The 13,939-nt window shown below is 52.2% G+C and overlaps 1 protein-coding gene across 2 annotated transcripts in view; it reads left to right on the top strand.

Moving 5' to 3' along the window:
* LOC140393375 (uncharacterized) overlaps positions 1–13,939 on the top strand; it is a 288,449-nt gene that overhangs the window by 239,108 nt on the left and 35,402 nt on the right. For both annotated transcript variants that reach the window (XM_072479760.1, XM_072479759.1), the window contains exons 50-51: positions 105–230; positions 2,784–2,888. In XM_072479760.1, the coding sequence (XP_072335861.1) occupies positions 105–230; positions 2,784–2,888 (231 nt within the window). The remainder of the gene's footprint in view (positions 1–104; positions 231–2,783; positions 2,889–13,939) is intronic.

A 13,939-nucleotide genomic window follows, 5' to 3' on the forward strand; every position in this document is an offset into this window, starting at 1 on the left:
CCTATGTGGCAGCAGTTAAGGTGGCTGCAGTGGCTCTGGGCGTTCTCACTATTCCATCACAATTACGTTAACCCAGTGTCATCGAAGCCTCTGTGTGTCTCCAGATTCGGGATCTACTATCGCAGGCCCTCAAGGACCCCCAGGACCCCCGGGACCACCAGGAACTGGAAGCGGTTTATATCCTGAAGATCGGCAACAACTCAAGACTGAAATTATTGATTATATCTCAAGTAGGTTCCGAAGGAGAGTCGTATTCGACTCAAAACGTTAACTCAGTTTCTCTCTCCACAGATGCTGAGTTTTATCAGCATTTTCTGCTTCTATTAATTCTCAGTCGCACTTGGCCAGGTTTTAATTTTGTTTTCGAAGTTCTCGGGCGGGATTCTGCGACCCCCCGCCGGGTAGAGGAGGATCCCACCATGCTGAACTTGCTGAGCCTGAGGACTGGGAGAATTCCCCTCTGGTCAGCTCCATACTCAGCCTGTGGCATCCAATGGGAATGTTTTGTTTGGGCTGAGGGTCTGCTGAACCTCAGATGTGAATGTTCAGAGGAACAGGATTGAGATTCCATCAGTTTACAATAAACACTGATAATCCTCACATTCTCTGCTGTTTATTCTGGGGAAATGTGTGTGGATCTGGGCCTGTGTTAAGTGATGGGGTCATTCTTTCAAACCCTCCTATTCTGTGCCCTTGTTGGTTTTTATTGAATTCAAATAGGGGATGATCAAGCATCCCTTAACTTTACATCTTTGAGGACAAGGACGAAATGTTACCCTCCCCATCTCGGGCAACGTGTTTCCCGCAAAAATCATTACTGGACTGCACAGAGACAAGAGGGGATGACCAGGCTGCGGGGGCGGGGGGGCTCAGAGGCCATTGAAGCTCCTGGGTGGTCGGGTCAAGACTGGCACCCTGAGCACTGACAACCTGATTGGCACTGTCAGGGTGTCAAGGGGCAGTTCCAAGGGGCTGAGCTTTATAGGGTGGGGCATGGACACAAAGGAGGTGGCGACCTCATAGCGGGGGGACCTGATGCCGGCGATTGTGGGGAGGTGGCCTTTGATTGTGAAAAGGGGTTGTCTTTTCCGGCGAGAAGTGGCGGTGATCTGAAGCGTAATTCTGATATTGGGGCCCCCTTTTTAGAGGGCGGTCCGATCTCTGGGGGTCCCGCACATCCCAGTGACAGTGTGAATCATCCCTGTCTCCAAAACAATGGCTCTGTGCAGGTGGGTCAGGATTTTAATTGCGTCGGCACCATTTATCACGCCTGAAATGACAGTTTGTTATTTTCTGGGAGAATTCCATCCTTAGTCCTCGATTCAACCAAATGGGAACAAAGTCGCATAGCGAGCGAATTTAGCCACGTGCAGTGCAGAGACACACGTGGCTACACAATGCGATTCACGTTGTTGAAGGGACTCACTGGGGAACACACAGCCAAGGCTGCAGAAAGCCCTGCTTTGAACACTGGGGAGCTCTGACCGCCGGAACTCCCCAGTGTAGCGAGACACTTTCTCTGGCACCAAAAGGAAGAACTGAAGGGTCGCACACAGCTCCCGTGCGCGTGTCGTGCCTCTTCCGCTTGGACGGCGCGAGCACCGTATTTCATAGTTGAACCCGGTACCTGATTCCCTGTCAGGAGGGAAGCCGCGTGGTCCCCGTCGGACACACGCAGCACCAACCGGCGACTCCGAGTCGGTGTGTCCCGAGGGTCTTGGCAGCTTGACCAGCCTGAACGCATTATGGGAGGTTTCCTGGCCCCACCATCCCAGGGTGGCAGGCTGGCACTGCCAGGGTACCCAGACGGCATCATCAGTGCCAGGGCACCATCCTGTCCAAAGGGCACGCAGCGGGCGGCCTCCAATCCACTGGGAAAGCCCCATGAGTGCTGTTTGTGGGGACCAGTGATGGTACCTCGGGAATCTGCATATTCGAATAAGATTATCTGTCTTGTTTAATATGCAAATTTGCCAAAAAATAATCCCGCCCACAATGGGCAGGATTTACATCGCAATGTCTGACAAGATTGTGTCGGATCTCACGAGGCATTGCGAGCCGAGTAGATCCTGGGAGTGGCGTCTCCCGATTTTTAGCGGCCACACTGCGCCCACGGCGAGCTGCTTTTCAGGCGCAACGTGGCCATTGGATCCCCCCTTAGTCTCCAACATCTTCCTGTAGTTCCTCTTGTGTCCACAGCAGCACTGCTGCTTCCTCAAAAATTCAGGCCAGGCGGCACGATGGTGCAGTGGCTAGCACAGCTGCCTCACGGCGCCGAGGACCAGGCCAGCACGATGGTGCAGTGGCTAGCACTGATGCCTCACGGCGCCGAGGACCAGGGCAGCACGATGGCGCAGTGGCTAGCACTGCTGCCTCACAGCACCGAGTACCAGGCCAGCACGATGGCACAGTGGCTAGCACTGCTGCCTCACGATGTCGAGGACCCGGGTTCGATCCTGGCCCCGGGTCACAGTCCGTGGGGAGTTTGCACATTCTCCCTGTGTCTGTGTGGGTCTCATCCCCACAACCCAAAGATGTTGGTGGGTCGGTGGATTGGCCGCGCTAAATTGCCCCTTAGTTTTAAAAAAAGTAAATGAGAAATAGGTCTCGTGTATCAGGGACTCTTTCAGGAAATCGCAGGCATTGTCTCGTGACTGCTCTGCCTGGCCTCAGTGAGACTGGATGACGTTGTCCAGGGTCTCTCCAGTCTGTAACATTGGGTTGGATGATATGGCCCAAACGTCTCTGTGATGGTTGCTAACTGATGTCTGTTTGCTCGGCAGGCGATAGAATGAGACCATACTTCACTGGACCGGCAGGACCTCCAGGCCCCGCAGGCCACATTGTGTATTCTGAAGTCGCTCCAGGACTTGCTCAATATATGAAAGGTGGGTCATTAATACAAGATCAGACTGAGATGGTTATCAGTGCAGACCTACCAACATACAGATCAGGAGTAGGCCATTCAGCCCTTTGAACCTGTGCCTCCATTAGATAGAATCTTGGCTGACCTGCTGTGGCCTCAACTCCACTTAAACCCCCGGATCTTTCCAGTGACATAATGAGGTTCCCGCCCAGGAAGACTGTGAATCTCATTTCAATACATTTTAAGAAATTTGAATACGATGAGCAGTCTTTCTGCTATATATCGGTAAATATAGCCCCCGGGGTAGAGGGAAATGCCTGGGTCATATCCCAGCACTGCCCCTTGGCATCCAGCATGGCACCGACCAGGATGGCTCCTCTGGGGGGTGCTCCATTCAAACGGCTCCCCTTATGTGTATGGGTGTGGTGGTTGCACTGTTGCATGTGGGGGGGGAGGGGGGTGATGGATTTTGTAAGTGCAAATCACACGGTGCTTAACAAGGGCATCCCAATCTTTACGGAGCTGGCATTTCCAGCTCTAACACGTCACGCCCGCCCCGCCTCTGTGATGGCAAAGACCACACCTCTAGATCATCCGGAGAGAAAACCCGACTATGCAGCTGGAGAGCTGCCCGCCGTATTCTCCTCGCCAACCCCCAGTGCGCTCAGTGGAAATTCCGCTCAAACTATCTGTTCAGTGCCTCTGCCATTTCCTTAGTTTTCATTATTAATTCCCCATTCTCACTCTCTAAAGACCCATGCTCATTTCAGTTACTCCTTTCCTTTTTAAAAACTTATCAAAACTCTTACTATCTGTTTTTATATTTCTATTTAGCTTTCGCTCATACTCTAATTTCTCCCACCTTTTACTTTATTAGTAATTTCTTTTGCTGTACAGTGGTTAGCACAGTTGCCTCACAGCGCCAGGGTCCCAGGTTCGATTCCCGGCTTGGGTCACTGTCTGTGCGGAGTCTGCACGTTCTCCCCGTGTCTGCGTGGGTTTCCTCCGGGTGCTCCGGTTTCTTCTCACAAGTCCCGAAAGACGTGCTGTTAGGCAATTTGGACATTCTGAATTCACCCTCTGTGTACCCGAACAGGCGCCGGAATGTGGCGACTAGGGGCTTTTCAGAGTAACTTTATTTCAGTGTTAATGTAAGCCTACTTGTGACAATAATAAAGATTATGATTATTTTCTGACCTATCACTAATCTTTGCTAAGTATTACAGAGTGTTATTATTCTACATCTTCTTGTTTAAATCCATTGGCGGAGTCATCAGTAAGTGTTGTGACGTTACCTGTGAATATTTGTATTTAACTGCTAATAGTTCTGATTCTTCTCCGTTCCTGTTATTTTGATGATGTGGAGATGCCGGCGTTGGACTGGGGTGGGCACAGTCAGAAGTCTTACACCACCAGGTTAAAGTCCAACAGGTTTACCTGTTCTTCCTCACTAACAGCACAGTGGGTGTACCAACACCACAGGGACTGCAGCGGTTCAAGAAGGCAGCTCACCACCACCTTCTCAACGGGCAATTAGGGATGGACAATAACTGCGAGTCCTGTTCCCCTTTGACCTCCCACCCCATTCATACCCTCATTCCCCTCTGAACTCCAACCCCATTCATACCCCCATTCCCCTCTGAACTCTTACCCCATTCATACCCCCATTCCCCTCTGAACTTACCCCATTCATACCCCCATTCCCCTCTGAACTTGCCCCATTCATACCCCCATTCCCCTCTGAACCCCAACCCCATTCATACCCCCATTCCCCTCTGAACTTACCCCATTCATACCCCCATTCCCCTCTGAACGCCAACCGCATTCAAACCCCCATTCCCCTCTGAACTTACCACATTCATACCCCCATTCCCCTCTGAACTCCAACCCCATTCACACCCCCATTCCCCTCTGAACTTACCCCATTCATACCCCCATTCCCCTCAGAACTTACCCCATTCATACCCCCATTCCCCTCTGAACCCCAACCCCATTCATACACCCATTCCCCTCTGTACTTACCCCATTCATACCCCCATTCCCCTCTGAACTCCAACCCCATTCATACCCCCATTCCCCTCTGAACTTACCCCATTCAAACACCCATTCCCCTCTGAACTTACCACATTCATACCGCCATTCCCCTCTGAACTTACCCCATTCATACACCCATTCCCCTCTGAACCCCAACCACATTCATACCCCCATTCCTCTTTGAACTTACCCCATTCAAACCGTCATTCCCCTCTGAACTTGCCCCATTCAAACCCCCATTCCCCTCTGAACTCCAACCCCATTCATACCCCCATTCCCCTCTGAACTCTTCCCCCATTCATTCCCCCATTCCCCTTTGAACTTACCCCATTCAAACCCCCATTCCCCTCTGAACTTGCCCCATTCAAACCCCCATTTCCCTCTGAACTTGCCCCATTCAAACCCCCATTCCCCTCTGAACTTTCCCCATTCATACACCCATTCCCCTCTGAACTCTTCCCCCATTCATACCCCCATTCCCCTCTGAACTTACCCCATTCATACCCCCATTCCCTCTGAACTCCAACCCCATTCATACCCCCATTCCCCTCTGAACTCTTACCCCATTCATACCCCCATTCCCCTCTGAACTTACCCCATTCATACCCCCATTCCCCTCTGAACTTACCCCATTCATACCCCCATTCCCCTCTGAACTCCAACCCCATTCATACCCCCATTCCCCTCTGAACTCTTCCCCCATTCATACCCCCATTCCCTTCTGAACTTACCCCATTCATACCCCCATTCCCCTCTGAACTCCAACCCAATTCATACCCCCATTCCCCTCTGAACATACCCCATTCATACCCCCATTCCGCTCTGAACTTACCCCATTTATACCCCCATTCCCCTCTGAACCCTTCCCCCATTCATACCCCCATTCCCCTCTGAACTCCAACCCCATTCATACCCCCATTCCCCTCTGAACTCTTCCCCCATTCATACCCCCATTCCCCTCTGAACCCTTCCCCCATTCATACCCCCATTCCCCTCTGAACTTCCCCCATTCAAACACCCATTCCCCTCTGAACTTACCACATTCATACCCCCATTCCCCTCTGAACTTACCCCAATCATACCCCCATTCCACTCTGAACTTACCCCATTCATTCCCCGATTCCCCTCTGAATTCCAACCCCATTCATACCCCCATTCCCCTCTGAACTCCAACCCCATTCATACCCCCATTCCCCTCTGAACTTGCCCCATTCATACCCCCATTCCCCTCTGAACCCCAACCCCATTCATACCCCCATTCCCCTCTGAACTTACCCCATTCATACCCCCATTCCCCTCTGAACATGCCCCATTCATACCCCCATTCCCCTCTGAACCCCAACCCCATTCATACCCCCATTCCCCTCTGTACTCCAACCCCATTCATACCCCCATTCCCCTCTGATCCCCAACCCCATTCATACCCCCATTCCCCTCTGTACTCCAACCCCATTCATACCCCCATTCCCCTCTGAACTTACCCCATTCATACCCCCATTCCCCTCTGAACATACCCCATTCATACCCTCATTCCCCTCTGAACTCCAACCCCATTCATACCCCCATTCCCCTATGAACTTGCCCCATTCATACCCCCATTCCCCTCTAAACTTGCCCCATTTATACCCCCATTCCCCTCTGAACATACCCCATTCATACCCCCATTCCGCTCTGAACTTACCCCATTCATACCCACATTCCCCTCTGAACTCTTCCCCCATTCATACCCCCATTCCCCTCTGAACCCTTCCCCCATTCATACCCCCATTTCCCTCTGAACTTACCCCATTCATACCCCCATTCCCCTCTGAACTCCAACCCCATTCATACCCCCATTCCCCTCTGAACTCTTCCCCCATTCATACCCCCATTCCCCTCTGAACCCTTCCACCATTCATACCCCCATTCCCCTCTGAACTTACCCGATTCAAACACCCATTCCCCTCTGAACTTACCACATTCATACCCCCATTCCCCTCTGAACTTACCCCATTCATACCCCCATTCCACTCTGAACTTACCCCATTCATTCCCCCATTCCCCTCTGAATTCCAACCCCATTCATACCCCCATTCCCCTCTGAACTCCAACCCCATTCATACCCCCATTCCCCTCTGAACTTGCCCCATTCATACCCCCATTCCCCTCTGAACTCCAACCCCATTCATACCCCCATTCCCCTCTGAACTTGCCCCATTCATACCCCCATTCCCCTCTGAACCCCAACCCCATTCATACCCCCATTCCCCTCTGAACTTACCCCATTCATACCCCCATTCCCCTCTGAACATGCCCCATTCATACCCCCATTCCCCTCTGAACTCTTACCCCATTCATACCCCCATTCCCCTCTGTACTCCAACCCCATTCATACCCCCATTCCCCTCTGATCCCCAACCCCATTCATACCCCCATTCCCCTCTGAACCCCAACCCCATTCATACCCCCATTCCCCTATGAACTTGCCCCATTCATACCCCCATTCCCCTCTAAACTTTCCCCATTCATACCCCCATTCCCCTCTGAACTTACCCCATTTATACCCCCATTCCCCTCTGAACATACCCCATTCATACCCCCATTCCCCTCTGAACCCCAACCCCATTCATACCCCCATTCCGCTCTGAACTTACCCCATTCATACCCACATTCCCCTCTGAACTCTTCCCCCATTCATACCCCCATTCCCCTCTGAACCCTTCCCCCATTCATACCCCCATTCCCCTCTAAACTTACCCCATTCATACCCCCATTCCCCTCTGAACTCCAACCCCATTCATACCCCCATTCCCCTCTGAACTCTTCCCCCATTCATACCCCCATTCCCCTCTGAACCCTTCCACCATTCATACCCCCATTCCCCTCTGAACTTACCCGATTCAAACACCCATTCCCCTCTGAACTTACCACATTCATACCCCCATTCCCCTCTGAACTTACCCCATTCATACCCCCATTCCACTCTGAACTTACCCCATTCATTCCCCCATTCCCCTCTGAATTCCAACCCCATTCATACCCCCATTCCCCTCTGAACTCCAACCCCATTCATACCCCCATTCCCCTCTGAACCCTTCCCCCATTCATACCCCCATTCCCCTCTGAACTTACCCCATTCATACCCCCATTCCCCTCTGAACTTACCCCATTCATGCCCCCATTCCCCTCTGAACTTACCCCATTCATACCCCCATTCCCCTCTGAACTTACCCCATTCATACACCCATTCCCCTCTGTACTTACCCCATTCATACCCCCATTCCCCTCTGAACTCTTACCCCATTCATACCCCCATTCCCCTCTGAACTTACCCCATTCATACCCCCATTCCCCTCTGAACTTGCCCCATTCATACCCCCATTCCCCTCTGAACCCCAACCCCATTCATACCCCCATTCCCCTCTGAACTTACCCCATTCATACCCCCATTCCCCTCTGAACGCCAACCGCATTCAAACCCCCATTCCCCTCTGAACTTACCACATTCATACCCCCATTCCCCTCTGAACTCCAACCCCATTCACACCCCCATTCCCCTCTGAACTTACCCCATTCATACCCCCATTCCCCTCAGAACTTACCCCATTCATACCCCCATTCCCCTCTGAACCCCAACCCCATTCATACACCCATTCCCCTCTGTACTTACCCCATTCATACCCCCATTCCCCTCTGAACTCCAACCCCATTCATACACCCATTCCCCTCTGAACTTACCACATTCATACCGCCATTCCCCTCTGAACTTACCCCATTCATACACCCATTCCCCTCTGAACCCCAACCACATTCATACCCCCATTCCTCTTTGAACTTACCCCATTCAAACCGTCATTCCCCTCTGAACTTGCCCCATTCAAACCCCCATTCCCCTCTGAACTCCAACCCCATTCATACCCCCATTCCCCTCTGAACTCTTCCCCCATTCATTCCCCCATTCCCCTTTGAACTTACCCCATTCAAACCCCCATTCCCCTCTGAACTTGCCCCATTCAAACCCCCATTTCCCTCTGAACTTGCCCCATTCAAACCCCCATTCCCCTCTGAACTTTCCCCATTCATACCCCCATTCCCCTCTGAACTCTTCCCCCATTCATACCCCCATTCCCCTCTGAACTTACCCCATTCATACCCCCATTCCCTCTGAACTCCAACCCCATTCATACCCCCATTCCCCTCTGAACTCTTACCCCATTCATACCCCCATTCCCCTCTGAACTTACCCCATTCATACCCCCATTCCCCTCTGAACTTACCCCATTCATACCCCCATTCCCCTCTGAACTCCAACCCCATTCATACCCCCATTCCCCTCTGAACTCTTCCCCCATTCATACCCCCATTCCCTTCTGAACTTACCCCATTCATACCCCCATTCCCCTCTGAACTCCAACCCAATTCATACCCCCATTCCCCTCTGAACATACCCCATTCATACCCCCATTCCGCTCTGAACTTACCCCATTTATACCCCCATTCCCCTCTGAACCCTTCCCCCATTCATACCCCCATTCCCCTCTGAACTCCAACCCCATTCATACCCCCATTCCCCTCTGAACTCTTCCCCCATTCATACCCCCATTCCCCTCTGAACCCTTCCCCCATTCATACCCCCATTCCCCTCTGAACTTCCCCCATTCAAACACCCATTCCCCTCTGAACTTACCACATTCATACCCCCATTCCCCTCTGAACTTACCCCAATCATACCCCCATTCCACTCTGAACTTACCCCATTCATTCCCCGATTCCCCTCTGAATTCCAACCCCATTCATACCCCCATTCCCCTCTGAACTCCAACCCCATTCATACCCCCATTCCCCTCTGAACTTGCCCCATTCATACCCCCATTCCCCTCTGAACCCCAACCCCATTCATACCCCCATTCCCCTCTGAACTTACCCCATTCATACCCCCATTCCCCTCTGAACATGCCCCATTCATACCCCCATTCCCCTCTGAACCCCAACCCCATTCATACCCCCATTCCCCTCTGTACTCCAACCCCATTCATACCCCCATTCCCCTCTGATCCCCAACCCCATTCATACCCCCATTCCCCTCTGTACTCCAACCCCATTCATACCCCCATTCCCCTCTGAACTTACCCCATTCATACCCCCATTCCCCTCTGAACATACCCCATTCATACCCTCATTCCCCTCTGAACTCCAACCCCATTCATACCCCCATTCCCCTATGAACTTGCCCCATTCATACCCCCATTCCCCTCTAAACTTGCCCCATTCATACCCCCATTCCCCTCTGAACTTACCCCATTTATACCCCCATTCCCCTCTGAACATACCCCATTCATACCCCCATTCCGCTCTGAACTTACCCCATTCATACCCACATTCCCCTCTGAACTCTTCCCCCATTCATACCCCCATTCCCCTCTGAACCCTTCCCCCATTCATACCCCCATTTCCCTCTGAACTTACCCCATTCATACCCCCATTCCCCTCTGAACTCCAACCCCATTCATACCCCCATTCCCCTCTGAACTCTTCCCCCATTCATACCCCCATTCCCCTCTGAACCCTTCCACCATTCATACCCCCATTCCCCTCTGAACTTACCCGATTCAAACACCCATTCCCCTCTGAACTTACCACATTCATACCCCCATTCCCCTCTGAACTTACCCCATTCATACCCCCATTCCACTCTGAACTTACCCCATTCATTCCCCCATTCCCCTCTGAATTCCAACCCCATTCATACCCCCATTCCCCTCTGAACTCCAACCCCATTCATACCCCCATTCCCCTCTGAACTTGCCCCATTCATACCCCCATTCCCCTCTGAACTCCAACCCCATTCATACCCCCATTCCCCTCTGAACTTGCCCCATTCATACCCCCATTCCCCTCTGAACCCCAACCCCATTCATACCCCCATTCCCCTCTGAACTTACCCCATTCATACCCCCATTCCCCTCTGAACATGCCCCATTCATACCCCCATTCCCCTCTGAACCCCAACCCCATTCATACCCCCATTCCCCTCTGTACTCCAACCCCATTCATACCCCCATTCCCCTCTGATCCCCAACCCCATTCATACCCCCATTCCCCTCTGAACCCCAACCCCATTCATACCCCCATTCCCCTATGAACTTGCCCCATTCATACCCCCATTCCCCTCTAAACTTTCCCCATTCATACCCCCATTCCCCTCTGAACTTACCCCATTTATACCCCCATTCCCCTCTGAACATACCCCATTCATACCCCCATTCCCCTCTGAACCCCAACCCCATTCATACCCCCATTCCGCTCTGAACTTACCCCATTCATACCCACATTCCCCTCTGAACTCTTCCCCCATTCATACCCCCATTCCCCTCTGAACCCTTCCCCCATTCATACCCCCATTCCCCTCTAAACTTACCCCATTCATACCCCCATTCCCCTCTGAACTCCAACCCCATTCATACCCCCATTCCCCTCTGAACTCTTCCCCCATTCATACCCCCATTCCCCTCTGAACCCTTCCACCATTCATACCCCCATTCCCCTCTGAACTTACCCGATTCAAACACCCATTCCCCTCTGAACTTACCACATTCATACCCCCATTCCCCTCTGAACTTACCCCATTCATACCCCCATTCCACTCTGAACTTACCCCATTCATTCCCCCATTCCCCTCTGAATTCCAACCCCATTCATACCCCCATTCCCCTCTGAACTCCAACCCCATTCATACCCCCATTCCCCTCTGAACCCTTCCCCCATTCATACCCCCATTCCACTCTGAACTTACCCCATTCATACCCCCATTCCCCTCTGAACTTACCCCATTCATGCCCCCATTCCCCTCTGAACTTACCCCATTCATACCCCCATTCCCCTCTGAACTTACCCCATTCATACACCCATTCCCCTCTGTACTTACCCCATTCATACCCCCATTCCCCTCTGAACATACCCCATTCAAACCCCCATTCCCCTCTGAACTTGCCCCAATCAAACCCCCATTCCCCTCTGAACTTACCCCATTCATACACCCATTCCCCTCTGAACCCCAACCCCATTCATACCCCCATTCCCCTTTGAACTTACCCCATTCAAACCCCCATTCCCCTCTGAACTTGCCCCATTCAAACCCCCATTCCCCTCTGAACTTGCCCCATTCAAACCCCCATTCCCCTCTGAACTTGCCCCATTCATACCCCCATTCCCCTCTGACCTTACCCCATTCATATCCCCATTCCCCTCTGAACTCCAACCCCATTCATACCCCCATTCCCCTCTGAACTCTTCCCCCATTCATACCCCCATTCCCCTCTGAACTTACCCCATTCATACCCCCATTCCCCTCTGAACTCCAACCCCATTCATACCCCCATTCCCCTCTGAACTCTTACCCCATTCATACCCCCATTCCCCTCTGAACTTACCCCATTCATACCCCCATTCCCCTCTGAACTTGCCCCATTCATACCCCCATTCCCCTCTGAACTTACCCCATTCATACCCCCATTCCCCTCTGAACTCCAACCCCATTCATACCCCCATTCCCCTATGAACTTGCCCCATTCATACCCCCATTCCCCTCTGAACTTGCCCCATTCATACCCCCATTCCCCTCTGAACTTACCCCATTTATACCCCCATTCCCCTCTGAACATACCCCATTCATACCCCCATTACGCTCTGAAACTACCCCATTCATACCCCCATTCCCCTCTGAACTCCAACCCCATTCATACCCCCATTCCCCTCTGAACTCTTCCCCCATTCATACCCCCATTCCCCTCTGAACCCTTCCCCCATTCATACCCCCATTCCCCTCTGAACTTACCCCATTCATACCCCCATTCCCCTCTGAACTCCAACCCCATTCATACCCCCATTCCCCTCTGAACTCTTCCCCCATTCATACCCCCATTCCCCTCTGAACCCTTCCCCCATTCATACCCCCATTCCCCTCTGAACTTACCCCATTCAAACACCCATTCCCCTCTGAACTTACCACATTCATACCGCCATTCCCCTCTGAACTTACCCCATTCATACACCCATTCCCCTCTGAACCCCAACCACATTCATACCCCCATTCCCCTTTGAACTTACCCCATTCAAACCCCCATTCCCCTCTGAACTTGCCCCATTCAAACCCCCATTCCCCTCTGAACTTGCCCCATTCAAACCCCCATTCCCCTCTGAACTTGCCCCATTCATACCCCCATTCCCCTCTGAACTTACCCCATTCATACCCCCATTCCCCTCTGAACTCCAACCCCATTCATACCCCCATTCCCCTCTGAACTCTTCCCCCATTCATACCCCCATTCCCCTTTGAACTTACCCCATTCAAACCCCCATTCCCCTCTGAACTTGCCCCATTCAAACACCCATTCCCCTCTGAACTTGCCCCATTCAAACCCCCATTCCCCTCTGAACTTGCCCCATTCATACCCCCATTCCCCTCTGAACTTACCCCATTCATACCCCCATTCCCCTCTGAACTCCAACCCCATTCATACCCCCATTCCCCTCTGACCTCTTCCCCCATTCATACCCCCATTCCCTTCTGAATTTACCCCATTCATACCCCCATTCCCCTCTGAACTCCAACCCCATTCATACCCCCATTCCCCTCTGAACTTACCCCATTTATACCCCCATTCCCCTCTGAACATACCCCATTCATACCCCCATTCCGCTCTGAACTTACCCCATTTATACCCCCATTCCCCTCTGAACCCTTCCCCCATTCATACCCCCATTCCCCTCTGAACTCCAACCCCATTCATACCCCCATTCCCCTCTGAACTCTTCCCCCATTCATACCCCCATTCCCCTCTGAACTCTTCCCCCATTCATACCCCCATTCCCCTCAGAACACTTCCCCCATTCATATCCCCATTCCCCTCTGAACTTCCCCCATTCAAACACCCATTCCCCTCTGAACTTACCACATTCATACCCCCATTCCCCTCTGAACTTACCCCATTCATACCCCCATTCCACTCTGAACTTACCCCATTCATTCCCCGATTCCCCTCTGAATTCCAACCCCATTCA

This window comes from Scyliorhinus torazame, chromosome 16 (assembly GCF_047496885.1).
Source record: "Scyliorhinus torazame isolate Kashiwa2021f chromosome 16, sScyTor2.1, whole genome shotgun sequence".
Taxonomy (NCBI): Eukaryota; Metazoa; Chordata; class Chondrichthyes; order Carcharhiniformes; family Scyliorhinidae; genus Scyliorhinus; species Scyliorhinus torazame.